Source organism: Pholcus phalangioides, unplaced genomic scaffold (genome assembly GCF_987345545.1).
Source record: "Pholcus phalangioides strain wild (caught in Gottingen) unplaced genomic scaffold, Ppha-v1.0 ptg000003l_1, whole genome shotgun sequence".
NCBI lineage: Eukaryota > Metazoa > Arthropoda > Arachnida > Araneae > Pholcidae > Pholcus > Pholcus phalangioides.
The window spans coordinates 32,560,359-32,587,968 of NW_028301596.1; the positions used below are offsets into that span (position 1 = coordinate 32,560,359).

The following is a 27,610-nucleotide window of genomic DNA, read 5'->3' on the forward strand; positions in this document are numbered from 1 at the left end:
TAATGGGATTCGACTGTATAAATAACTTATCCTACACCATTATTTTTGCTATAAAAGATGAATTGGAAGGAAATTATAGGTACATCGATTCATTGAAAAGATTATTCATTGTAGACTATTCGTTTCAGCACAGGGTCGCCTTTACTGCTTAACTGCCAACGATGTCTTACACGATCTGCTTCCAGTTCCCCCTTTTTGCTCACATGCTGAAAAGACATAAATACGCCTGTGGCAGTTATAATGCATAGACTCTGTAAGGCGTATATATATACTGTATGTGCCCGTAGAGGTTAGGATCGTGGGCCTCAGGAAAATTGATTTTTTTTAGCCCCCCAACACATGCTCATTCTCAAACATGTGATGAAGTTTTCATTTTCATGAGGTGCCCGGGTAAGCCCATGTGTTAAGTCAGCACTGTTTCAGCTACAGAAATAAGGAATCGTATTCAAAATTCATTGCATTCTTACGGAATAAAAGAAAAACTTACCTGGAATTAACATACCTATATTAGAGACATCACAATCTGAGGAATGTGTGAGTCCTGATGAGTGAGTGATTACCTAAAGCTAAGTCAAACTTACGTGGTAAATATCCATTATTTTGAGCAAGTGATAGTTCTATATGATAAAGAAGCTTTATTTCGATAAGAGCAGACCACGTTACCATACAGAGAGAAAAAATATAACTGTTTATATTGGAGGGGGTATGGAGTTTTCGCTATATCCCCTTCCCCCCCCCCCCATGCACGTGTGACCTATATTTATATTACACGCATTACAGTCGAGGAAGATGATGGGGAGGGAGCCTACATCAAAAAGCGCCTTTTAAAATGCAAGTTAAATCCAATGTGTGGCCACTTCATCGTGCAACCTAGACAGATGAAAATATGAAAAAATATTATGGAGTCATGCAAAAAATGTTTTGACCAGCATGCCAAGTTGCCAGTGACCCCGTCGCATCGGATATTTTGTCGCCAGTACTCCAATATTCTTGTGTGAGGAGCTCCATAAAAATATACCTGTTTGATCCTCTGGATACAGTCTCCTATCGGTAGCCAGACTTTAGTATCCCCGGAGTGAAGAAGCCCTTAATCACATGTATTTTAAAAATTGATTTATCGCTTATATACAATTATTTTGGGAGAGAAAATAGAAATAAAACACAAAGGGCTTGAAATTCATGTTTTCTGAAAAACAACTAAAACAGAAAAAAATCTAAAATATGATGCCGAGATGGTTATTTCATTATACATATATAGTTAATATATATTCCCATATTTCATATACAAAAGCTAAATGTATGGTAATTTTATCGAATGCAAACAAAATGTTTGTGCCAAGTTAGTTACACTATTTATCCAATATAATGAGAAATATGTTTGTAAAATAATTTATTTGATAAGCTCGATTTCAGTGTCTTGCTTTACAAATTTTATGTTTGGACAAAAGAAATTTATATAAAATAGTTCAAAGTTTTTACATCATGGCATATTACATATGTTGTACATTTTGTGAAAAATGTTCTTTAGAACTGCATGGGGGAAAAAAAGGAAAGAAATATTTACATATCACAATGCTTATTCCTCAAGGCAGAGATATTTGGGTATCTAATCAGGCATACTGTTCGCAATATGATTTGTCGCAGCTGAGAGGACTCATTTTCTCCATAACTAAAATAAAATGCAAATGAGTGAATTATGTTTGCAGTAAGAATATAACATTATATATAAAATATATTTGATCATTGCATAACAAAACCAGTTTTCCACAAAATACACTGTGAATAAATACATTGTTAAAATTCATTTCTGATTCAGAATCTACTTCAAATTTTATTCAATAACTTTTATAAAATTATTTAAAAATGAAAAAAAAATACTTATTAAAATTCCTTAGAATTAGAATTTAGTAATAATTTACAATCTGAATGAGGATAATTTTTATTTCCATAATTAAAAAACTTTTGAAAAATATATTTTGGTAAAATCCTCTTTATCACTAGTTTTTTTCAAGAAAACCACCAAAAATATTTTTTAATCAATGCTTTAAGAAACTAAATAAAATGCCACAGAATCAACAGTGGTGGTCCTATAAGGTTACACAGCAGTTCAAATTATTTTTTGTAACTTTCTGCACTTGGTGGTATACCATTCTTTTAAATCAAGGGTGCTCAGCCTTTTGTGGAGTGCAGGCCACTTTATTGGTTTGAAATTGCGTGGCAGGCCACTTTAGTCACCTGGAAATGTGGAGCAAATCACTCAAGTGATCTGAAAATATGCTGTAAGTCACGTAAGTGATCTGGAAATGTGCCACAAGTCACTCAGGTGATCAAAGAGTGTTCTGCCGGCCACTTAAGTGCACTTTGAATGTATTGTGGGCTGCTGTTCAGTTAATAAGTGATTAAGTTAATTAAGTGATGAGTTAATGCTGTGAGCTACTCAAATGACCTTGAAGCATGCTGCTGGTCACTTGAGTTATCTGGAAATGTGCTGACTAGCCCCTTAAGCAATTTGCAAATGTGCTGGCCAGCCTTTTAAGTAATCTGAAAATGTGCTAGCCAGCCCATTAAGTAATCTGCAAATACAGCATGCACCACTTTAAATGAATTGGAAGTGTGTGGCGGATCGCTGAAGTAATTTGGAAATGTGCCACAGGCCACTTAAATGATTTAATAATCTTTTGTGGACTGCTTGAGTGGTTTGGTTATTTATCGTGGGACACATCAAATGACTCTCAGGGCCAAATTTGGCCTGCGGATCAGAAATTCAGCATGTATGTTCTAAATGGTAATATATTTATATGAAAATGAATTATTGTTATTCAGAAAAGATTTTTAGTTTAGCAGACCACTCATGATGTCTGCAGGTGACTTTTATTTTTCAATTCTAATGCTGCTGCATCTATTTCTTTTTCACAGATTCAATAAAAATAATCCACAGACCAGAAGAACAAACAAAGTTTCATATTGTGCATATATTGCCCACCTCATACTAGCAGCAGCATGAATGTGCAATGTCATTGGGGAAAAAAAGAATGTGGGAAATGACGTGTTTGAGTGTTTACTCTATACATGTTACTCTATGGAAGTTATTTTCCTAAAATGTTCACTGACGTGTTTCAATATACACACATTTGCGTTTTAGGCAAAACTTAGATAGCAAAATAGGGTATCCAACTGGCTGATAAAAATAAAAGTGAAAATCCCCCATCATACTTCTAGCATGGGGGGACGATACTTGATCAAAATATAAAAATGCAGTTGGGGAATTATTCTTCGGTATGGGTGGTATCATTAGCACTTTTAGGCTTTCTGTAACTTTGTAAAACACTAGCAATCTCTGTTCTTTCTTCAATCTGATTGAGCTATAAGCTATTTGTAGACATCACAATCATCTCTTAATTAAAAAGATATGGCTAATACTTTTTATAACGGGTATTTTCTGTGCTTTTGATGAGGTTTCATATTCTGAGTTCATCTCCACTTCTCTGTATCAGATTATTTAAATGTTTGATGCTTTGTTTCTAAAAATCGAACAGATTTTTTAGCCTCATTTATGGGAGATAAGTAGCATAGACTGTGTAGCATATGACTATTAAGGTCATAATCATTCCACATTTCTGCAGTGATAACAAAGGTTTCTGGCAGTTGAAATGTTTTTTTTTTTTTTCAAACGCAGTTAAAGAAAATGGTTTATCATGTATGAATTGTGTTTTTGTTTTTTTTTTCTTTTCATACTTCAACATATTTACAAGCATATCATTAATAGCAATAGATATTAAAAAACCCTCTTTTTTTTATTATTGTTATGTACATAAAAAAATGAAAGGATCATTAACATCGCATAATACAAGAAAAATTCTGATAGTTTTTTAAATAAAAAGCAACTTACCTGAGCAAGTTTATGAATTTGTTCAACTAAAGCAGCCATGACAGCTGTTACACTGATATCAATGATATTTTGTACAAAATGAACTGCTTCTTCATCTGTCAAGTCAAGCATGAATTTGTCTTGTACCTAGGTAAATATTTATAATAACAAAAGTAATGGATTTTATTGACAAGTTATACACTTGAGGCAGGTATACACTAGCGCGCCGATCTTGAAACGTACATCCCCCTGCAGCGGTTCTAATCCACTCGTACGTACACAAATTGAAAAAACTGATTCCAGGTGGGTCCAGTGTTGTGTGAAAACAGCTCAAGAATCGTTCACAACACCATACAAATTACTGAACGACCAATTGCGAATGCTTTCACTGCATGATCCGCGCACTAGTGTATATACACCTTTGCATTAACAGAAATTAACTAGATTTTTTGGAAAATGTTGTGCACTTCCAATTCTTTAATCCACCATTCAACTAAAATTGTCATTTCTGATAGAAATCGTAGCTATTTTCAGTGTCTTATGACCATCTCTAAATTATAAAAATTCATATGCATCCAGATGACAAATACATCATACAAGTTATTATTATGCAAAGACAGATTTTCATTTCCCAGAGACACTGAAATTGTAAATGATGGGAGCATTTATGTAAAAAAATATGAAAACCTAGTATTATTGACAACCACTAAAGCAAATGTGCTCTCTGGAATAAACGTAATCATGTAATTTTTTTCAATGGAAAAAACTCCTAGCGCCTACTCTAGTGCCAAAAGTCATAACATAAGGCATTCATTTCTTTCAAGAAAATTATTTTAAAAATGTTGTTCCTTATTACATTGTAAATGAAGACTAATTTGACTCAAATAAAATTATTATCATTAAGTCAACTACCTTTTTAACTGTCTTGTCAGGCTCTAAGGCAATATCAGGAACATTTGCATCCACCATCAAAGAAAACAAATTAAGAATAAGGTTTGCATGCCTGCAATTACAAAGAAAAATCAGATATACTAGAAAAAATTGTTCCATACAATATGATGAAATATAAATGGAACTTGAATATCATCACAACATATAAAAAGTTAAAAAAAAAATACAATTTCCTTGACTCGCCTTCGTAAATGTAGAAAAGCTGTGTAACACTGCTTGCGGAATTCTTGATAATGTTCGGAATGAATTCCACCCATTCCTTCAACCATCTCTTTGCTTAGTTTCATGGGAGGTGGCAATGGCTTGGGATCTCTCCCGAGGATATATCCAAAGTCAATGTGAAATAACTTTCCTAAACGAAATTGAGAAAAAAAGGTCTAAATTAACATATTGCACCAGCAGATTAGTTACGCGGTGATTTTCATCTCGTTGAAAACATACCTGTTTTGGTCAGAAGCAAATTATCAAGATGTCTATCTCCAACACCCAACAAGTAAGTTATGATGCAATATCCCGCTGGAAGATAAAATAGAATAAATCTAAGTTTCCATCAAAAATTATAAAAGTTTTTTATCATAGCTTTTCAATTTTTTAAAGTGATAACATTTGATGATGTAACTTTACCGCAAGATTTTACATATGTGTCCATAACGTCAGATGCAATACCATAGGCCCCATTTTCAGAAGGTGCATACTTTCTGAAAAAGTTCTGTATACTTCCTTCTGTAGCTAGAACCTCTGCTACTGCTGTGGACTCAATATACTGGACAAACCCTGAAGAAAACAAAATTAATCCAGCCATTTAAGAAAAAGTTTGAATTTGTAGAATAAAATACTTCAGGAGATAGTGTTAAGTAAAATATGTAAGAAAAACATGATTGCCATTTAAAAAAACCTAGTGAAGCAATAAACAGTGAAAACTGTTTTTGCGGCTGCAACAAAATATTGGTTATACGAACCGAAAAAAAATTTAGATTAGGAAATTTTTCTTGATACAGTCAAACTTTGATGTTTGGAAGTGCTTATAGAAACTGATATTACTTCAAATTATAGTGAGTTTGAGTAAATATTAGTAGTATTAGTAAGTAATAAATGTAAATTGCTTATTTTCCTAGAATATTAAAATTGTCATTGAGTTGTGGAAGACTATGTGACTCAGGGAATATTACATCGGAATGAGAAAGTATTATTGAAATAGAAAAATAAACATAATGAACCGAACGCACTAACCATGTTTGCTGCTTGTAGCTAATACTCGATAAGGTGTCAACTTCAAATCTAAATTCTCTCTTCGCAAGAGCTGTAAAAGAGTAGCGTTGGTCAAAAAAAGAAGTTAAATACTGAAACAGGGTACACACACAAATAAAGAGCTTCTGTACTTTACAAAGGAGTAATGCATTAAAAAAATTAAACTATTCAGAAATATTAAATATTTATTACAAATTATTCCAAAAACTGGGCATATTAAACAAGCATGCAACAAATTATTAGTTACACAGTAAAACCCCAATATAACAATACTCTGCGGACTAAGAAAAAATATTGTACAGGGATTATTGTTATATTGAGAGGCAGTAGTTTAACATTTGAATATAGGGGCTTGGCAAGCGCCATTTCGGCATGACGACTAAAACTTTGTGTGATTAATAGCTTGGGCAAAAGAAATATGCTTGACTCCTAAAATATTTGGGTGGCACCTAGATTTTTTTTCTTGATTTTTCAACACTGGTTTTGACATTTCTTAACAAAACTTAAAATATTGTTGTGGAAGGAGGGTAAGGATTTATTGTTATATCAAGTACCGTCGTAGCGAGATTTTGCTGTATTTATAAATATAAATCAGAAGTATTTCAAGGTATTTTTAGGAAAAGCATTTGAGAATGAATAACCTTATCCATGAGAGTTATGGTTTGAAGTATTAATTGATCTTGTCTCAAGTCATCACCATGTTTGAATATAGTAACATATTCTGTGTTTTCAACTGTCAGAAAAGTCAGACGGCACGGCATTAGAGCACTTTTGAAAAGAGTTGTTTTATCTGGGATAATGCCTTTAACTTTCACATATGGATCGAGTGGGAGAGGAAGTGGATCAAAGTCGGTGAAGTTGAATTTGTGCGATTCAGATTCATACAATAAGGCTTGGAGACGCTCAATCTGCAAAGTAGAAAAACAAAAAATAATGATCCATGTAGTTTCAATTGTTATCATGTTAATAGAAAGTTTAAAAACAAAAGACCAAAAACATCTTTATAAAGAGCTAAAACTATTTGTGCTAATATTTCTCAGGAAAAATAAATGTTGAGATTTAAATTGTAAATAATATGCATTTCAATTTTTTTTCTAATGAATATCTTAATATTATGTGCACTTTGTATATATATCATTTCAGAGGCATAATTCTGCCACAGGCAAAAAAAGTTCAATTCATTATTCCCTGCTGTAGACCTAGTATACTGTGATGTATACTATTATATTCCATAATTCCCTTGCCACATTTTACTGGCCAATCGTTGATTCTAAAAAGGCATATTCAGTTTCCAAATAACGTGCAAACCTTGGATATGTTGTTTAAGACAGAGTGGCAAACCACGGTTCTGATGAGGAGGAGATATGTTGATCATATTGGGCTTTTTATTTATTAAATACAAAAATAAAATACAAAACGAGCTTTTTGTACAGACACGCTGTCCTCAAAAATTTAATTAGAAAGTTGTGTCTGTCTCTTCTCAAAAAAAAAATCACATGGTTATACATGCAACATTCACTGAGATATTTGAATTCGAAAAATGAAAAAGGCAGGAAACAAAAAAAAATTAATGGGAAACGCTTCTTACCATGATTTATGATGTTTTTTCCCAACTTTCCTCCGAATTTTGAATTTAAATATCTCTGCGAATATTGCACTTAGGAAACATAGGTTTTTTTGTTAGCCTCGGGAGAGATAGGGTTATACAATAACTTACTTTTTAATTGGATTTTTGAGGACAGGTTGTCAGTACAAAAGTTAATTTTTATACTTTAATAACTATGCAACCCCTTGCAACATGAATGATATACCTGATTCTACACATTATTTTGATAATTTTTCTAATTGGAAGCATGCCTCTAGAATGACTGCTTGACCAGTAAAATGCAGCAAGGGGAAATTACCGAATCGCCCTGTATTTTGAACTAAACAGTGAAAAATCTGTTGCAAACAACCTGTAAAATAACCTTTACTACCTCTGCAAATTACTCAGGACTCGTATTACATCAGGGACTCAATGTTTTTGATAGAAAATAACTGCTTGATAATAATATCTGTAGAATACATAAGCGCAATAATGATCACAAATCCCATTTTGGATAGAAAAGGTCCCATTTTTCTATGCAGATTATAGGATTATTTTTTTCAAGGTAGCGAATTTATATGTGTGGATTATGCACAGGAAATTATGGTATCTGTGATTCTAATATATTTTGTTGTTGTACATGAAACTTGATGCATTAGATGAGAAGCATTTTACTTTTTCCAAAAAGAATAAAATAATATCACAATTCAACTTTTAAAAAAGGCTTTGATAATGAAAACTCTTAAACTCTGAATCATATTCACAAGAAACTAGGTGTCAAGGTTCTTACCTTCTTCCGCCTATTTCCACTCTCCCTTGCCACTGCTTTAACAAGATTGAGCATTTTTTCGACAAACACCTGCTGTCTTATTAGAGTAGCACGTCGCTGTTTGTATTCTGGACCACCCTGAAACAAAGGTAATCCTAATAAATCCTTTTAATCAAAATTTAGGAAGAAATACTTTTAGAAATATTAATATAAAAAAAATAAAAATCATAGATGTGGGTATGTCTAAGGATCTTCATTGATGAGAAAAATGAACTCTCACAAAGGAATCAAATTTGTTTTAAATTTATTTTATTGTGAATAATGAATTTAACTCCAAGCTTGCTTTATTTTTGACTCCAAGTTTGCATTTATCGATCATATATATGATCTCACCACAAACTGCTAGGATTTGTTGTGAGGAGCAGCAATAATTTCAAATCAATCACTAGCTCCCGAAACTAGAGTACTGCACTATTATATGGAGTCCTCAACAATCTAGACTCACAGATTCTAAAAAGAGTCCAGAACAGATTTCTACGTTACATGTTTTATGGGCAATTTCATGTCTACATCAATGACCTAAGCACAACTGAACTGCAACGTTTTTTCCATTTCCAATCATTGGAATGCCGAAAAAGAAGTTACCTTCGCTTTTTGTATAAAATTGTCAATAATATAATTGATGACTGCTACCTTCTTCAACTTGTTGATTTTTCTGTGCCAATTGGAAATAGGTCTGTTCAGCAAACTTTTTGCCTCCCTAAACCCCGAACAAATATTTTACGATGGTCCCCTATTTTTGAGATGTGCAATATATATAATCAGTGCGATGTGAAACCCGATATGTTCAATTCAACTATAAGAGAATGCTCAAAAGTTATATGTGAGTATTGAATATTCATGTTGTTATGCTTTTCCGTATGTATTTCTATTGTTCCACTCGTTTTTGTTTTTTTGTAGTTTGTTGTATTTGTATTTTTCTTCTCTTGTCCATCTCTGTAATTGGGCAATCCTTGCCTGTTGAGACGTGAATAAATAAATAAACACACAAAATAAACAACCTAACAAAACACACACAAATGTCAAAAACACATGGCTGACACCATCTACATCTTTATCAATCTATACACATAGCTGCTAACTTGGTAGAATGAGAATTCAAGAGGTTTTCATGCAGATCCAAATTCTGTACAAAAATAAATGTGACAAGGATCTTTTTAAAACATTTTAGGGATTTTTCATTAGTAAAATGGAAATATTTTCAAATTGCAAAAATTGTGACACTGTGCAAGCTATCACCAATCATGGCCAACCAGTAGGTGAAAGTCCCTTGGGTTAAATTAATTACTTCTAAAAAATCAAATCTAGCAAACTACAAAATCTCACCCAAAATGGGACATATGGTTAAAGCAGATACACAAGATCATGCCAATTTTGGATTTCAAAAGGCTGGATTGACACTTGCTGATTGACAAATTTTGTGTTTTCTCCCCAAAAACAAAATATTTTTTGGTGATTTGACAAAATGGCGACAAAATAAGCGCTTATAAAGCAGGTTTTTTGATGGGAAATAATTTTTTTCCTAAATGTAGGGATTTTTTACAATCACGAGTGAAATTTGGAAGATATAAGAATTTTTTGGGAGTCCGGGAGATAGAGTATAAATTCGAGAGCCTCCCGGAAAATCCGGAAGACTTGGCAGCTATGTACACAAAATCAGATATCCCCTTCTCCCTATTTAGTGCTTACACTACAGCAAAATCTTTGTAATCATAAAAGTATTTTTCACTAAACAAAAACTTTACAATTCGTTGTTTTTTTGCTTGGCAAAAACAAGCTCATCTGATCTTCAAAGGAGAGTTTCCTAAGGACAAAGGGTTGTCCTTTGTTGAACTTGTTAATAGTTTATTTTCTGCCCATTTCCCAAGCACTGATAGTTGGCACCATCAAGAGGTGACTAAATTGCATTATTAAACACTGAGGCAGAAGATATGGATGCTAGCTGAAGGTCTTGAGACTTTCAACAGCTGAGTTTCTTATGATAGTAGTGTGTATTTATGGTTTTTGGACATAGCAGGTGTTGCTATATTTTGATTGATGATTGTGGTTTTGAAATGATGTTAAATGAGAACGTAATCTGCGAGTCTACATGGCTGCAATTCAACAAGAAGCAGTGAGTTATCTGATTGGTTGTCTCATTTTTTCAGTTGGCCACTCTCACAGAGATGGTCTCCAGTTCGTCAGAGTTGGGAAAATGAGTTCTACTGAGCTCCATTGCTTCCTTTCTTTGATTGCATAACTTTTTATGTTTGAATATTTCTATGACCTCTCCATGCGCGCACTTGAAAAAAATAATTCTTTCCTTTGTTAAGAAACATTTAGAAAATAAACTCGTACCAAAACGACTATCTTCTGCCACAAGAACTTATTTCTCAATTGCTGATGGCTGCAAAAACCTTATCAATTACTTCTATGATTATGTTAATAAGAAATAAATAATAGAATATGTGAAGAGCACTGAAATAGGTTTTTTTTCAAAGGAATACAGTAAATAAATATATACTACAAAATATTATTTCAATTTAAAAAATTATAACAATTATTTTCAAAATAAAATAGGTGGTTGAATCTTTCTGAGAAGTGTGCAATATTGATTTTTAAATGAAATTTCTAATTAATAAAAAAATTCCCTTACTCTCATAAGTGCTTGGCTAAAACGTTTACGTACTGCTGAATACATCAATACTGTAGAACGCGAGTCAATTCCAGGACCTTCTTGATCTTCACATTCCACATTCAGGTACCTAAAAATATAAACCATAATGCATTCTTATTTTTTCTTACTGTTCATATAAAATAAAAAAAATCCTATAGTAGTGCTAAAGTTCCATCAGTATTCAAGACTTCTTTCATATTATGTGAATTTTTTGAGAAGCTTTAGAGATACAAAAATATTGTATATAAAAGCCATTTTTTTTACACCAATGCAAACGATGAATGACTAGCCATTGACTGTGATGAAAGATTTATTAGGATTGCATTAATTTTTTTTTTTTTTTTTTCCCTGTGATGAGAAATAGAAAAAAAAACATTTCAATGAAATTTAAATGTTTGAATAGAATGAATAAATGAAGCATCAAAATAAAGAAAAAACCAACTCAATGAACTCCAGAATTTAAAGGAAAATGCAACTGAAAATCATTTCATTTTACACCATGTTCACAGCCCAGTCAGATTTTGAGACCGTCAAACAGTTTGAGAGTCTCCTGCATTACACGGTTCCATTCTAATGCCTCAGTGGCAAAAAAAGGCTGGATTTTTTAACTTTAAGGGGGGGGGGGGGAAATCCTGTTTTAGAATTTTTTTTTAAAAAAAGGATTGTCTTGTTTTACAGATTTCTATTTACCATAGAACATACATACTGTTCGACCAAACTGGATGTATGGTCACAGTACTTGCAAACAGGATATACTTATCATTCAGATTGTTATCAGAAACCTTGAGTCCTGATGTGATCACATTAAGCGGCATAGACTATTAATTATGCTAATGCCAATCACACCAGGCTATTTATTATGAAATAAAAATAATTAAAAAAAATACACATGTGCATCATCTAGATCCAAAATAGAAGAATAAATCTTATCTACTCACATCTTTAAAAAATCATGCGTCATGTTCATTTTATAATGTCATATGTATATTGCTTAAGGCCGGTATTACACTATAAAAGTTTGATAAAATCCTTCTTTAAAACTTGAAAAATCTAACCAATAAGGTTATTGGTTACATTCTAGAAAATGCAACCGTTGACCTTATTGGCTGCATTTTTCAAGTTTTATAATAGGACTTTTATCAAACTTTTATAGTGTAATACCGGCCTTAGATGCACATAAATACTACTACTACTAAACCACACATGCACCCCATCCATAGTCCTCTGCAAAACTTCTAACAAACTGGTGCATGTTGGAATATGCATGCAAGTGTTGTAAACCTAACGAAGTTTTTTCTGTGTAATGCTTGTTCTGTGTAGTGATGCCATCTACCATCAATTTTTCTCAGTATGAGATAAGTGTAATGATTGAATGTTATAGGCTCATTGCTCTCTGTGGCAAGACTTTTTAATGGGGAGATCAGCTTGCATTCACGTCTCAAAGATGGGAACCACAGAAAACCAACTTCAGCTGACTGCCACTGTGGCAACGGTGGGGTTTGAGCTCGTGTCCCCACGATGCCTCTGTCACTATGACCACCCACCACCACAGTGGCTGCGCATAAACATTGTAGGTGTTGTCACAAAATTATATGTTTAACAGTGAAAAAAATTACCCCCAAAAATTATAATTATAATATCAGTGTAAATTAGTCTTACCAGAAAAAGTAGTTTGCTAATGTATCATTGGCACTTGCTCGATTAATCAGAAATGTAGCTAAATCATACTGAAAACATAAAATTTCATGATTACAAATAACATTTTATATGATAGGAAAAAATAATTAAACTTACTGATGTAAAATAACACTGAAACCAACGCTCATTTTTACAACCCTCCGATGGACATGAAAAACTAGTTCATAAATTAGAATTTCGAAAAATCGATAATTGCCTACTTATTGTATACTCTTTTGTATTGTATCTACTTGTTGTATACTTGCACATAAAAAAACTAGTAATGATTATTTATACGCATAATTTTTTTATCAAGGGTTATACAACCCTTTCAGACCCCGTGCTAGCAAACACAAGGTTGTTTTTTTCTTGTTGTAGATGATATTTTTCAACCTCAGGGAGTTCAGCACGATTTCATCAATAACACACACTTAACCGTTTAAGTCATGGCTGAACTCCCCAAGGTTACAAAAAAGAATATCTACAGCAAATAGAAAGGAAACACACACTTCTGCATACAGAGCCTAAAAGGTTATTATACTTGTAGTAATTTTAGCAGTACATGGTTTTTAATTTAAAAACTAAATTTATTTGATTTTTTTCTAAAAGTCACTCATCCAATGCTATAATTGAGTTACAACTTTAAAAAATACAATGTTAATATTGAGTTATCAAATCAGTTTCAAGCATTTGATATTAACAGTGTATTTCGTTAATTCATTAATCTAACTTTTTTCAGAAAAATGTTTGGCATTACACATTTTTGTGTGAGTGATACTCTTTTTTACACAACACTACCTCTAAACCACAAACAAACTATTAAACATACTTCTTCCGCATCAATCGTATTCACTATAAGAGTTAATGGTTGATGGCTTTCTGGAGAGGTTTCACCAAAGTTTTCGGGCATATTTGATTCTCGTCGAGAACTGATTCTGCTCACTATAGATGAGCTTCTATAGGGAATGAAACAAAAAATTATAATATTCACGGGAGAAAAATAACTTTCCTAAGAAAAGAATGCATGTAATCAGAAATAGGAATTTCAATTTAACTCATAGTGTAAACAGCAGAATAAAGATTTACACAGTAATCTGTTCTCTTCTTGGAATAATTTCAAAAAGACGCTTTCTCATATAGTTAAATAACTTTCATAAATTGTAATTAACACAATTTGAAATGCATTAAAAATCAGTTAATTTTTCTATAAATTACATACCGATCTAGTGACTGGCCTCCTTCTGAATTTATAGAGTATGAAATATCTCTCTGGAGATCACCAGCTCCAGCCTTTATTATGTCTTCATAAGGCTCATATTTCAACGCTTGGACAAGTTGAAGAACATACATTAACAAATCCTATCGGGTAATAGAAAATAAATTTCCCACATTTAGAATCACATAAATAAAGACTATTCTTTTTTTCACTTAGTGAATTAATTATGTATCTTGGGAGAACACGAACCTCATCTGGTGCTTGTTGAAGTCGTGTCACTGCATATTTCCTCACAGAGGGGTGAGTGAAAGATGGTGATAGTAATTCTAACGCATCTTCTACATCCATTGCCTGCCATCGATTCAATAGATCTAAAGCCTGTTTAGCTTCACTGGACATTTTCCAATTGACACACTTCAGAAATTTTGTCAATGCCTATTCAAGATATATACATTCATTAGATCAAAACTATAAAGAGCAAAGATCTATGAAGATTAACGTCGTTCAATGGAAAACATTTAAATATGTAACTTATATACTTTTTTTTGGTTTGTGAGGTAGAATCTGAATTTCCAAACTAGATCTTCTTCCTCTGATGACAAGCTTTTTGTAGGAGGATAGTTCACAATTTTCTAAATAGGAATAAATGAAGGTAAATTAAAACCATATGTGCGTGAAACTTTCATATCATTTAATGTAATAATTATTACATTATAATCGATTCAGATAGTGATTAAATCTTAGAATATTTTGAAAAGCAAATAGAAAAAGTTTAGGAAATTGTACAAATTAAAATAACAATTTTAGCCATTAGACATCCATGATATTGGCAGATTTAATTGCTCTTTAAATCCAAAATCAAATTCCTAATAAATTTTCCATAAACTTATTGAATTATTTGACAGCTTTAAGCATAAAATAATCATAAATTAATTTATAAATAAATCTATAAAATTTTAACGTGTGGCTCTTGGATAAAATGGGTTTTTTACATAATTTTTGTAAAAAAAAATGGTAACAGTACTAATAAATGTGGTGACGGGAAAAAATGGCAATAAAAACCAACTGTGCTAAACTACTTTGAATAAAAAATAATCCAGCGATGTTTGCTAAAAATATACCAAATTGAATGCCAGACAGCTGTTTTGGGACCACTATAGCTCCTTCATCAGTGGGGGAATGAAATTATCTCTTATAGCACAGGTGACTCATTTAAATGAAAACATGTGGTCAGATCGAGGCCAACATGCGGTGTGATGATAGCAGAGGAAAAGATGGTGATGATGATGATTGAAATGATTACGAATGTGAGACACAATGCATCAATGATGGATCAGGAAGGGATAAGTTTAAGTATTGAGAGCATATCTTGGAGAAAAATGGGGTGCTGGAATAATCGTTAACCAAAGAATTTATGTGAATATGGAACATTTAAAAAAAATCTAGGTCGAGGGGTGAAGAGCATTTTTCTGAATGATTTTGGCAGAGTTAAAGTCAAAGTGGTGATTATTGGTCCAGCTATGCTGTGCTATACAAGAACATTTGAGCTCTTAATTTTTAATGTAAAGTTTATGTTCAGCAAGACGAAATTTCAAAGAATGTTTAAGTTTGCCTGATGTAAGGCAGATCACATAGGCAGGAAATAACAGTAAGTACCCCAGTTATTCAGGTCTTCAACAGTCTTTAAACTGGGTGAAACAAGTTTTGTCAACAGGTGAGAAGAGACTGAAAATTGGAATCTGCAGAGAATTTAGCTAATTGAAGAGGTTGTTTTGGGGTAGAATGATCAAATTGAATGTGGTTGTGGGATTCTTCACAGCTTTAGCATGAATGAACGCCAGGGACTTATCCCATTACCGAGATCTCTTCAACCCAGCTTCGCGGCAGAGTCTGGAACAAAGTGAGTGCACCTAACAGTCTGAGTGTGTAGCTAGTGTTGTGTTTGATATTTCAGTGCTGCCATCTATACTTCAAATTGTGAGTGAATTGTAATGATTGCATATTTGTTACGTTGTAGGCCTGTTGTTCTCTGCGGCAACACTTTTTAACGGGGAGATCGGATCGCATTCGCGCCTTGAAGTTGGAAACCACAGAAAACCAATCATAGCTTTAGCAGGATTTGGGTGGAGCTGTTTGTTGAAAATTTTGTCAATCAAAAATGATGGTGGCCACGGTCGATAGCAACTGCTTTCATGCATTGTAATTCAGGCTTTAATAACTCTGGTGTGGAACAGATCTTGATGGTCCTGGATACGAAAGTGTTGAGCGCAGTAATTTCTGAGCAGGGGGTAGAGACACTGTTGCAGTACACTGTAGCTTTGAACCTGTGTACCAGTCGTGTAACCAAAAAAACAAAAAAACAGTCCTGAAACAACTGCTTGGTGTTCAATTTGGTACATTTTGACAAACATCATTGAATTTTTTTTCCTTTTACATAGTAATAAAAAGGTAATTCTATTACACTTTGAGTTACTGAATTGTTATTTTTCATTTACATGCATGTCAGTCTCTCTTACAAAACGGCTTCTGCCAGTTGCTAAGGAAAAAAAAAATTTTATATATATATATAGAAGCATTTCCTACAATTTTTCATCGATTCACAGATGTTAATTTTAAATATCACTCCATTACCATCAGGAACTATTGTCATGAAAAGCAAATGAAAAGTAGGATCCCATATCTTACGGCTAATTGGTCCCGAATTTCAGCATTTGGCTTCAAGTCTCTGTCAGACAAACCACTACGAACACTTCTTGATAGCTTATGATGCTTGGCTTCAACAAGATTTTGCTATAAAAAAGAAAAAATAGAATAAGACGTATGAAAATTTTTCAATCATGCTGTATATAGACAGTATAAAAAAAAAGATAACTTCACATTTTTTACCTGTACGTATGCTATATAAATGAACATAAAAGTATCTTATATGCCTCAAATGGAATATATGAGTCTCACTGAAATTGATGAGCAAAGAATTTTTTTAAAAATCAAGACATTTAATGTAAGAAAAAAATTATCTCAATCTATAACTTTTTTCTATTTTTTTCAACACAGCCCTCATTTCTCTGTACATTCTAGAAGCTTGAGAATAACTTTTTGGTAAAATTATGTTCCAGCTTTATGAAGACACAATTGCATGGCTTTTCGGACGTCATCTGTCAGTTTGCTGAGTTTTATCCTACCAATTTGTTTCAGGTTTGTAATAAAGAAACCAGCTTTCATCAGGTGTCACTATACTGTATACTAAAAAAAATCATCTTTAGTTTGAATTCCCTAGAAAGGTGATTTTTTTTCTTCTAAACTTTGAGGTTTTCTATCAAAAGAAATGATACCCAGCGATATAATTGTCTGTAGATTCAGATGAAGCACTTGTTTTTATTTTCTTAATAAATTCTGATAAAAAACAAACTCTCACACATTTATTTCAGTACTACCTACCTATAAATATTTCATAAAAAATTGTCCATAACCAAAACATTCATAATAAGACTCACAAGACCAATTTCGGGATCAGGTACTCGAACAATCTCGGCTTCCCTTTCTGGTTGGCAATCTTCATCTCCATCCTACAAAATTCACAAACCATATAAGCTACTATATACAGTAAAACCCTTGTTAACGAACACCCCCTCAGATGTGGTCACCCCTCTTTTACGGTCAAATAATAATTTCCCCTTGTATAATAAAAGTATGCATTTCAAACCCCTGATAAACAGTTACCCCCTCTTTTATGGACAAATTTTTTTGTCCCAATGATGTCTGCAAAAGAAAGGTTTTACTGAATACATATTATTCCGTCAATTTATTTTCATAAAAATTTTGAAATAGGTTTCAGTGATATCAAAACATATCTATTTCAGGAGTGAATCCAATGATAAAATATTTTCTTTCAAATTCAAGCAATTCTCATGCAAGTATTTTATTAGAGCAATATAATATCATGGATGGCTCTGGCTACTCACCTTCTCATAATACACAACTGTGTGGTCATTTCCTTCATAAACTACTCTAGGAAATTCAATCATCAGGAACATGAGATTGGAAGACCTCTTTTCATTTTCATTGATCATTTCAATCTCCCTGAATGTAAGTCTGTCAAGCCAATCAACTTTCAGCATATGACCATTCCTATGCTTCTTGGTGAGCTATTGAAGTACATGTTATAGCACAAATTTGTTAATACACACACATACCATAATTATTCTATACTAGTATTTTATTGAGTCTCTGTATATCGGTAAATCAGTCATTGTTATTAAGCTTATTTTCTGTATCATTAAGAATTGAAGTTATTGTAAACAATAAAACCAGTCACATATTACTGGGAAAAAAATTTAATATTTATATAACTGATTATTAAAATATTTTTATAGGTAAAGAAAAGTTGCAATTATGATTCTGACAGTTTGGTGGTTTGAACACTTTTTTTAAAGCAAGAATACTCAAATATCTCATTTGATCATTTTTAATCACACCACAGTAATTTTCTGCATACGAGAGCTAATAAGACTGATCTCTACAGTTTATACAACATTCTTAACAGGCTTTTCTTTCTATCTCTTGTTGAGAGGTGTGTGTGGCAATTTCTTGTGACAAGGATCAATTATGCTGCGTAATGTTGTATTAGTATCATTTCTGTTATGCATCTACCTCTGAGTTAGAAGTTCCATTTAACATTTTTTGGTGCAGTAGAGAGTCATTGACGTTGTCTACTGTGCCCTTCGACTATATCACTGAGATAAGGAGAAATCTGTTCTCTATACAAGTCTACAATTTTAGACTAATCATCGCCAAATTTTGCACATACAGTAAAACTTCAATTAACCATCACTCGCTTAACCGTCAGTTTCTGTTATACATCATCGTCTAAAAAAATACTGAAAAAAACAGCTCCAGGTTTTAAGGTCCAAAAAGATTGAATCACTTTTTTTTTAACATGAATCTCCTTCAATGGCTCTTTCAAATGTGCAAATGCTACCGGCAATCATAGATTATCTTTGCTTGCAATTGGTAAATCTAAAAAAAAACATGTGCTTTCGAAAATTTAAATATGAACATATTGCCTGTGAACTATTATGCCCAAAAAAAGTTCTTAGATGGACCAAACAATTTTTTTAGAATGGTTTCATGTTTTCGAGCCTCAAGTTAAAGCTCATATGGCCAAAAAGCAGTTACTGCAGGAAGCACTGCTGTTGATGGACAATACCCCGACACACCCCTCTTGTGAACTCAGTGATGATGACAAAATAACGCCTCTTTCTTTCAGCGAATACAACTCCTTATCCAATGTATGGACCAGGACATAATCGAAAATATGAAACAACATTACAGAAAAGCTTTTACTGAAGGCTTGCTTTGAAGTTATTTGATGCCATGACTGTCAAAGAATTTTGGAATAGATACAACATAAAGAACGCTATTTTCATTTTCATCTCAAGCCACAGTGAAATCATGTTATTGTATATATGTATTAAGAGATTTCTGTTATACGTCTATTTGGTTATCCGTCACAGCCCTGGTCTGGACAAAGACAGTTAATCGAAGTTTTACTGTATATGAAACAGGACCTAACTAGAATGATAGGCTACTTTAAAAGTTTATCAGAGAAGGGCAAACACCTGAAATTCACAAATAAAAACTGTCAGTAACAGTTCTTAGGTCTCAACAATGGCTTCTGGAATGTTTACTTTGGTTACTGTGGTACCCAAACAATGTGAATCTCAGACAAGTTTATTCCTTTACAATATGTTTTCTTTAATACTACCAGTATATGGAGAAAACCCAGGCAACACCAGGTATTATAGCTGGTAAATACATAAAATAACTTATGCATCTGTGCAAGAGAACAAGAAAAAATATGTGTGTAGATGTGTTGTAGGAAGAGAAAAACATCTTCCTTTGAAATCCACTGTGATTGACAGCCAGTCAGTCATATATAAACAGTGATTTATATATTCTAAGCAGTGCTTGCCAATACACATCTAGATATGTGATTCACACAGAAAAATTCAATTTCACTCCCTTAAATTTTGTTTCAGGAGTGAAAATAATCCAAATTTTATAAAAAATTGTTTATTGAATTATTTCTCATTGATAAAAAAAATACCATTCTTTTCTACAAAACTACCTCATAAAATTCTGGACAAAAATGAAATTACTCTTTAATTTTTTCTTTTTATAACGCTGATTCTAAGTGAAGGAAAATAAGCTCTTTGGCACAAATGTAAAAAAATGTAGTTAGTCATCATGGTAAATGGCTTTTCCCACGAGTCTTTTTACATTCTTTGTAAAAGTTCTTTTGTTGGAAAAAATTGTGAGAGGTACAAGGCAAAACAAGTTTCATAAATGAATAAGAGAAATATCAACTTCTCATATTATTCCCCAATATCTTTGAGCATGAGTGCAGAAAATAATTTCAAAACTAAGAGAAACGTATAATGAGAGGGTATATAAGTGAGAGATCACTTCACTCACAAAAAATATAGAGTTCACAAGTATAAAAAATAAAGTAACGTGGACTGGAAAAAAAACCGAAAAAATGGTTGTAAATGTAGATTTATTATATACCACTGAGGAGCTACAATTGTGCTGGAACCCACTAATTTAGTGTCACTAATTTTTACATGCCAATACAAAGAAAATGTTTTTCACTTCAATTAAACCTGGAAATGTTGACCTTCAAATTTATGCAATAACTAGGCTGACAAGCAATAGCTAATCATGGTAATTGTGTAGTTAACATATCAGTCTTTGAATGTGTTGATTTTGTTTCAGTCCCAGCTTTTTCTTCGTACAATTATTTGGAATAAGGTTTTAATTGATGACACAGGCCTAATTAGCAGTCTGAGTACATGAAATGACAATGAAAAAAGTTTTACATCTCTTCAATTTTTTAACCACAGTCAAACCCTACTAAAATGACCATCTAGGAACTAAAATTTGGTTTCTTGTACTTGGAGATTAGCTATGTTTAATATAATAATAGAATATTTTATAAGAGGACTAATAATGCTGCTCATTATATTTGGAGGTTTGTTATAAGCCAAATTCACAGAAGGATTTAACTGTACATACACAAATGTGTATTGTAAATAGAGAATAAATTGATAAAGTTAATACTAAAATTAAGAATAAAGAAAATTAAGAATAAAAAAATAAGAAACATCTCACTTTTGCTAATCTAGACATTTGTTCTTTGGTGGTATCGTTTTTCCCTGGAGTGCTTGTAGAAAATTTTCCATCAGCTTCAACATTAGGCCAGATTTGCAAGTCATGAATGCCTTGTCTCAAAGCTCTACAAATAAATATAATAAAAGTGAGAACACAGGGATACATTAAATTTATAATATAGAGCAGTGTTTCCCAAAGTGTGCATCATAGCTCCTAGGGGTGATGCCAACCTTTGTCTGGGACATTGTGATGAGCTGGCGATATTGATGTGCATGGCTATTTGTGGTTTAAAGTGGATCTTTTATGGATGCAAAATATATATTTAACTATTCTCTGAAGTCGCAGATAACTGATGAGTAGGACAAGGAAGCCATGGGTCACAAAGTTTGAAAAGTACTGATAGTGTATATAAAGAAACATATCAGCCCCTTGTGAGCCCTACAATCTTGCCATAATTAATGAGAATTGAAATAAAATGTTATCATAAACTCTTCATGAACCCAACAGTACCTAGGCAGTGATCAGCTGTGTCCTATATTAGTATGCATACTATATTTCTGAGTAAAGAAGATGAGCACCAAACTCCATTGACTCTGGATTGTTGTAAACCATTTACAGTGAAACCTCAATATAGCGATACTCTACAGACCAAGAAAAAATATTGTTGTAGAAGAGAATCATTATATTGAGAGGTAACATTATCATCAGGAGCCACCACATTTATGCTCTTGTTGGCATCTCTTTAGAATTGGCATTGTTAGTACCACTATAAAATGCATTTAAAAGTATTTATTTGCAACAAAAAAAATCTAGTTGGATAACTATTATTTATTAACAAAATCCATTTAGCTGTTTCACACTGTAAAGTGGTTTCCCGCACAACGCTATTGTATGACACAGAAAGTAAAACTTCACGACAATTCCATCAACTCTTTTGGAGGGTAGATAGCACAAAATACTGACGTTACTAAACACACTTGAAGAACAAACCCTGGTATTAAAATATATCGAAGGTGATTTTGAGCAAAATAGAAAAATATAGTTGTAGAGGGATTTATTGTTATATCAAGTATCGTTGTAGTAAGGTTTCACTGTAATAGTTTTTTAAATTCTTGATTTAATGAGAAAAAAGAATTGAAAGTACCCATATTTTCCGAATACAGTAACAGCTGTGCCACCGATTGGAACTCTTTTCCTAGGTCCATACACATCCCAAACAGTCAGTGCCAACACTGCATTACGAGGTAAGTCACAAAATCTCAATGGTAATTTCACCCATTCGTTCCAACTGAAACAAAAAAGAAATTATGATTTTATAAAAAAGCCAGTATTTGTAATTTTTCTTTGCATAACTGATACTGTTACGAGATATCATACATCATCTGCATGTAAAAAGAAAAGATTTTTGACAAATTACATACTTCCATCTTGTGGTGAATGCTTTGTAAGATGTCTGAACAGGAAAAACCATGGGTTTCCCATCGGCGTACACTTGGCAAGTGACATACATGTCAGAGCAGCCATCTTGGCACATCCCAGAATATTTCAGCAAAGGATCTTCAATGAGTTCTCTGTACATTGGTTTCTCCAACTTCCCTTCTAACGTACCGCTGTCAAATGAGTTTAAAAAAATCGATGACCTAATAATGTTTCAACCACAAGATTACAAGATTACATTATTATTTTCTTACAAACACTGGTTGAAAACACTGCGAATTATCCAATAATTTTATTTTTAAATGCAAATACCATCCTACCCTGATTTAATGCCACCATTTATTTTGCACAATTTTGCCACTATTATAAGATGTGTGCCATTATGACATTACATTTAAAAAAAAAGCCTCTGTAATCCCTATATATGGAAGATTTGTTCAAAAGACATTTCCTGTGCTAAACGGGTTGGCATAACATTGAGTGGGGGGGGGGGGGGAGTGCTATAATAGGGTTTTAGGGTTTGACTAAGTTATACAGATAAAATTGTGAATATGATAACTGAAATTTATATAAGTGAATCAAATGCTGCTCTTAACCAGTCATCTCAACACAACAGCATATGACGTAGTGGCCATACGTAACGGTGGTGCCTCTATAACCACAAAGGATGCCATGCTGATTTTCAGTCTTTCTCTGATGTATATGACAGAATAATTCATAATACAGCTGCTACCACCTGCACAGGCATCCTTCTACTTTATTTTCTTGCCAATAGATAGATTAGAACAATTATATTTCAAGGTCTGGGATTATTATTACTATTATCTCCTGTCTTCAGGGAATTTGCTAATGAATTGTTGGGTCCAGTTGCACAGATTTACAGGAGTAGTGCTGCTTCATTCATTCAGGAGTAGTGCTGCTTCATTCATTCAGGAGTAGTGCTGCTTCATTCATTCAGGAGTAGTGCTGCTGAGAATTATCTCAGGGATTGTCCCAAGGGATTGGAAGCTTGATATTTAAAAAGGGTAGTAAAGAAGCCATGTCTAATTATCATCCAGCGAGTTTGACGAGCTCCTTCTCGAAAATTTAGAAAATTATCAAAAGACATTTGGTGAAGTGGATAGACAAGAATAATGTATTGTTGGATAATCAGCAAGGGTTCAGAAAGGGAAAGTCACATGTAACAAACCTCCTTTGCTTCTATGATCACATATCTAAGGCTTTGGGTAAAGGCAAAAATGTTGATGTTGTTTATCTTGATTTCCAGAAGACATTCGATCTGGTCCAACATGGTAAACTCTTAAGGTATATAACAACAGTTGTATACATGACATTGGGATTGATGGGCAACTTGCTGAATTGGATAGAATCATGGTTAAGAGATGGGTCACAACAAGTTATGGTGAATGGGGAATTCTTTGATTGGACAGGCATCACAAGTGGAGTTCCTCAAGGAAGTGTCCTTAGTCCTATACTTTTTTTCACGTTTTATCGATAAACTCAATCAGGGTATTGATGGAATTGCTAGCAAATTCGCAGATAACATGAAGCTAAGGCAGGTAGTTGGGAATCAAAGTGATAAAGAGCGATCTAGACCAACAGAATTGCAGCATGAGCAAATGAATGAAGCATGACGTTTAGTGCTGACAAGTACATGGTCACTTATTTTGGTTTGAACAACCTGGTCCTTGCACTCTAAGTCACTCTTCTGGTCATTCCCTTTCTTGAACCTGTTTGTCACTTACATGCTTGCACATGCTCTGTCACTATTTTGGTCCCTCAGCCACCTGATCCCTTGCTCTCTAGGTCACTTCTACTCACAAAATTCCCAAGTCACTCTTTTAATAGCTCAATGACTGGGTCTCTCCCTTTCTAGGCTACTCTCATGCTTTTGCTCTCTCTAGGTTACTCCCACGCTTACACACACACACACTAAGTTATTCCTATGCTCACTCACTTTCTATGTCACTCTTTTGGTTGCTCACTGACCTGGCCCTTCACCTTTTCTAGGTTATTTCTTAAGGTTTATTTTCTAGGTCGGGTTTTAAAACTTTTCCAAGCGTGGTGCCCCTTTCCCCCCAATCAATGCTAATCCGCGGCTCCCAGAGTAGTTTAACAAAGTCTCTTCAAAAAATCTCTCTGCGGTGCTCCCAACGAAGGTTGGTGACACACAGTTTCAGAACCCCTGCTCTAGGTTATTCACATGTACTCGTACATTGTTTCGGTGACTCACATGCTTGTACTCATTGTAGGTCACTTTATTTTGTCACTCGCGGATCCAGTCCCCTGCCTGATGTAGGCAGAGGCACATTCACAGCACGGAGGCCTATGAAAATTTTGTCCTCCTTCCATTCTTCTGATTTTCTTCACTGATCAATCCTCGAATTTACCGCCTCATAGGTTAGACACCTCTTCCCCTAGTTAATACATCTTTGTTATTTACATATACATTTCTGCCACAAACACGTTTTTACACATGCTGCGCAGACATGAGTGCAAGGAAATGAACAGGGAAATTGATTGTCAGGTGGGGAGTGTTGTTTACATCATAATTGAAGATTTCGGACTGAAAACAAGTTAAGGAGGTTTCATCTACTCATCCGATTCTTAAATGGATTAACGAGATGGGACTATAATTAACATCCGATTTGTCTACTAACAGAGATCCAGCAGAATATGTTTTGAACAGTAAAATACACCACTTCCCTTGGTGACTTTTTTTCAGACTGGTCAACTCAATGATACATCTACATTCCCAAAGCAGACATAATTATGCTGGGTTGCCGTATTTGTTCTTTCCAAAACTTTCTATGCAACTGCGCTTTTCTAGAATGTTCTGTTCTGCAGATGGCACTAGTTCCCTAGTTTTTTTTTTCTTAGTTTATCCCCTTCTTTTGAAACAGTCTTTGGTAATGGCGTATGTGGATTATGTTACATTGTATTGTTCAATTATTTCGTTTTGGATATCATTGCTTCTAAGGTTCCCTTTTATTTTTGTTTAACCCAGAAATCACCAGTGTGTTTTTCATCAAAGGATTATTTATATAATCCAGAGCTTAAGAGCTTATTTATATTTATATATACTGTTAATATTTATACTTTTTTTTCTGGTATTTCGTCTAGAAAGTGATATTTTTATATTATTATTATGCTTTTTTGTTTCCGTTATTGTTGTTTTCTATGCAGGCGATTTTTTATTCCGCAGTGTCTGTAGACGGCCTTGGCGACTTTTTGTCGGACGTTTTTTGGCGCTGAAAATAGTCACGAACAGCGGATTAAACTATAGCTCTTCTTATGTTTTGGTTAACAATGCAAGACCGAAAATGTAAACATTCACTCTTTTGGGGGGGGGGGGGGGAAATAATCCCAATTCGTTAAGAAACAGCGAAGTACGGGTTTGTATGACATTTTTTACAATTTGGTAATTAATTGGATGACTCACATTTTAATTTTGAAGTTGGCCTCCACATTGCAACTGTAAATATATCGGAAATATTTCTTGTTTTGACGAGGATCATTCTTACCAACAGCTGACATCTTCTCTTGTTGATATCCGTTCGCGGTGATGCCACTCCCACTGATATTAAATATCGTACCAAGCCGTTTGTTTTCCTGAGGAATATGGTCAGTCCAAAACTTATGTTATTTGGAGTCCATGTCGAAATACTATGGTTCTTACAAATAAAATTCTTCTTAAAAATAAAATCCAAAATTTTTATTTTTTTTTAATTCATCATTTGAAGTTATTTCAAATAATGAATCAAAAACACAAAAATAAGGCCTACGCTGCCATCTATTATTTGGAAAGCAAACGAAAGACTAGTGCAATTTTAAAATCATTAGATGGCAGTAAATCATGACACAGGATATTTTTAACTTCTGGTCAAAGCCGTCCAAATTTCTATATGTCAATAAACACGGTAGCCCTAGGCGACCATATTTCCTCGAGAGAAATACGGGACATCGAGATTGCAAATACGGGACATCGCCAATTATCGCCAAAAATGACGCCAAAACCGAGCAAAGTTGCCAAATATTGTTAAAATTACGGTAAAATCACAATGGCGGGAAATGAAACGTTACTGCAAATTGCAGTGGATTAAAATGAATTTCACAAAAAAAACGTTCACCAAGACAAATGTGGGAGATAAATATTCTCATTTATAGTTGTAATTATCATAATATAGTTTATTAGTTTAAAAATAATTTCAATCTTTGACTTCAATAAAGAATAAAAATTCAAGTAAGCGTCGTGTAAAATACGGGAAAAACCGGGACACTTTTGCGAAAAAGTCGGGACGACAAAAATACGGAAAATACCGGGACTGTCCCGGGAAATACGGGACGTATGGTCACCCTAGGTAGCCCGCTTGTTGAATTTACAGGTGCTGATGAAATGTTCACACCGAGATTCCAGATGCAGGCTACGATCGATGTAGCAAACTCTCCCTAAAGCCGAGTTTTCCTAGGAGTAGACTTTTAGCTCCGCGTGAACCGAAATGGACAATTTCGCTATATGGAAGGCCCTGGCATCAGCTACTTTGCCGTCTGCATGCTCCGGTTTGAAGGGAAAGAAAACACAGCAAAAATGAAATGGAAAATCTGTGGAACGCGCGGCGCAAGACGCATTTTACTTCTCCAGAAGCAGTCAGCTAATAACGTGCGACGTAAAGCGCTGTCGTGAGCCGTATTGCGCTCTGTAGGAAAACAGTCATATTGCTTTTCTTATTAGTGAGTGGACAGCGTGTCGCGCTGGGTGATTCACGTTGCGCGCCACGGAAAACCTGCTCTTAGGAGCTTTCCAGAGCGCAACGTGGCTCACGACAGCGCTTTACGTCGGGCGTGATTGGCCGACTGCTTCTGTAGGAGTCAAATGCGTCGTGCGCAGCGTGTTTTACCGATGCTCTCTCCACTCTCTTGTTCTTTCCCTTCAAACCGGAGCATGCAAACGACAGAGTAGCTGATGCCAAGGC

The 27,610-nt window shown here is 33.9% G+C and overlaps 1 protein-coding gene across 1 annotated transcript; it reads right to left on the reverse strand.

Moving 5' to 3' along the window:
• Positions 1–1,374: 1,374 nt before the first annotated feature.
• Pi3K59F (phosphatidylinositol 3-kinase 59F) lies at positions 1,375–26,304 on the reverse strand. The gene is made up of 22 exons (XM_089247505.1): positions 26,080–26,304; positions 22,622–22,810; positions 22,345–22,488; positions 21,201–21,324; positions 17,993–18,175; positions 17,525–17,596; positions 16,716–16,820; positions 14,570–14,662; positions 14,280–14,465; positions 14,034–14,173; positions 13,644–13,770; positions 12,797–12,864; positions 11,117–11,225; positions 8,443–8,559; positions 6,709–6,975; positions 6,050–6,119; positions 5,444–5,593; positions 5,261–5,335; positions 5,003–5,171; positions 4,781–4,871; positions 3,890–4,015; positions 1,375–1,669 (listed from the first exon to the last, which is right to left on the reverse strand). The coding sequence occupies exons 1-22, from the start codon at positions 26,172–26,174 to the stop codon at positions 1,655–1,657; spliced, it is 2,715 nt and encodes a 904-aa protein (XP_089103631.1). The 5' UTR covers positions 26,175–26,304; the 3' UTR covers positions 1,375–1,654.
• Positions 26,305–27,610: the final 1,306 nt, after the last annotated feature.

Excerpts from the sequence above, each read along its gene's own strand:
- Pi3K59F (XM_089247505.1), bottom strand. The coding sequence starts at position 26,174 with ATGTCAGCTGTTGGTAAGAATGATCCTCGTCAAAACAAGAAATATTTC. Across the intron at positions 18,176-21,200 it reads AAATGTCTAGATTAGCAAAA|CTCACCAAGAAGCATAGGAA; the intron begins GTGAGATGTTTC and ends GTACTTCAATAG. Across the intron at positions 5,172-5,260 it reads TTTGCTTCTGACCAAAACAG|GAAAGTTATTTCACATTGAC; the intron begins GTATGTTTTCAA and ends AATTTCGTTTAG.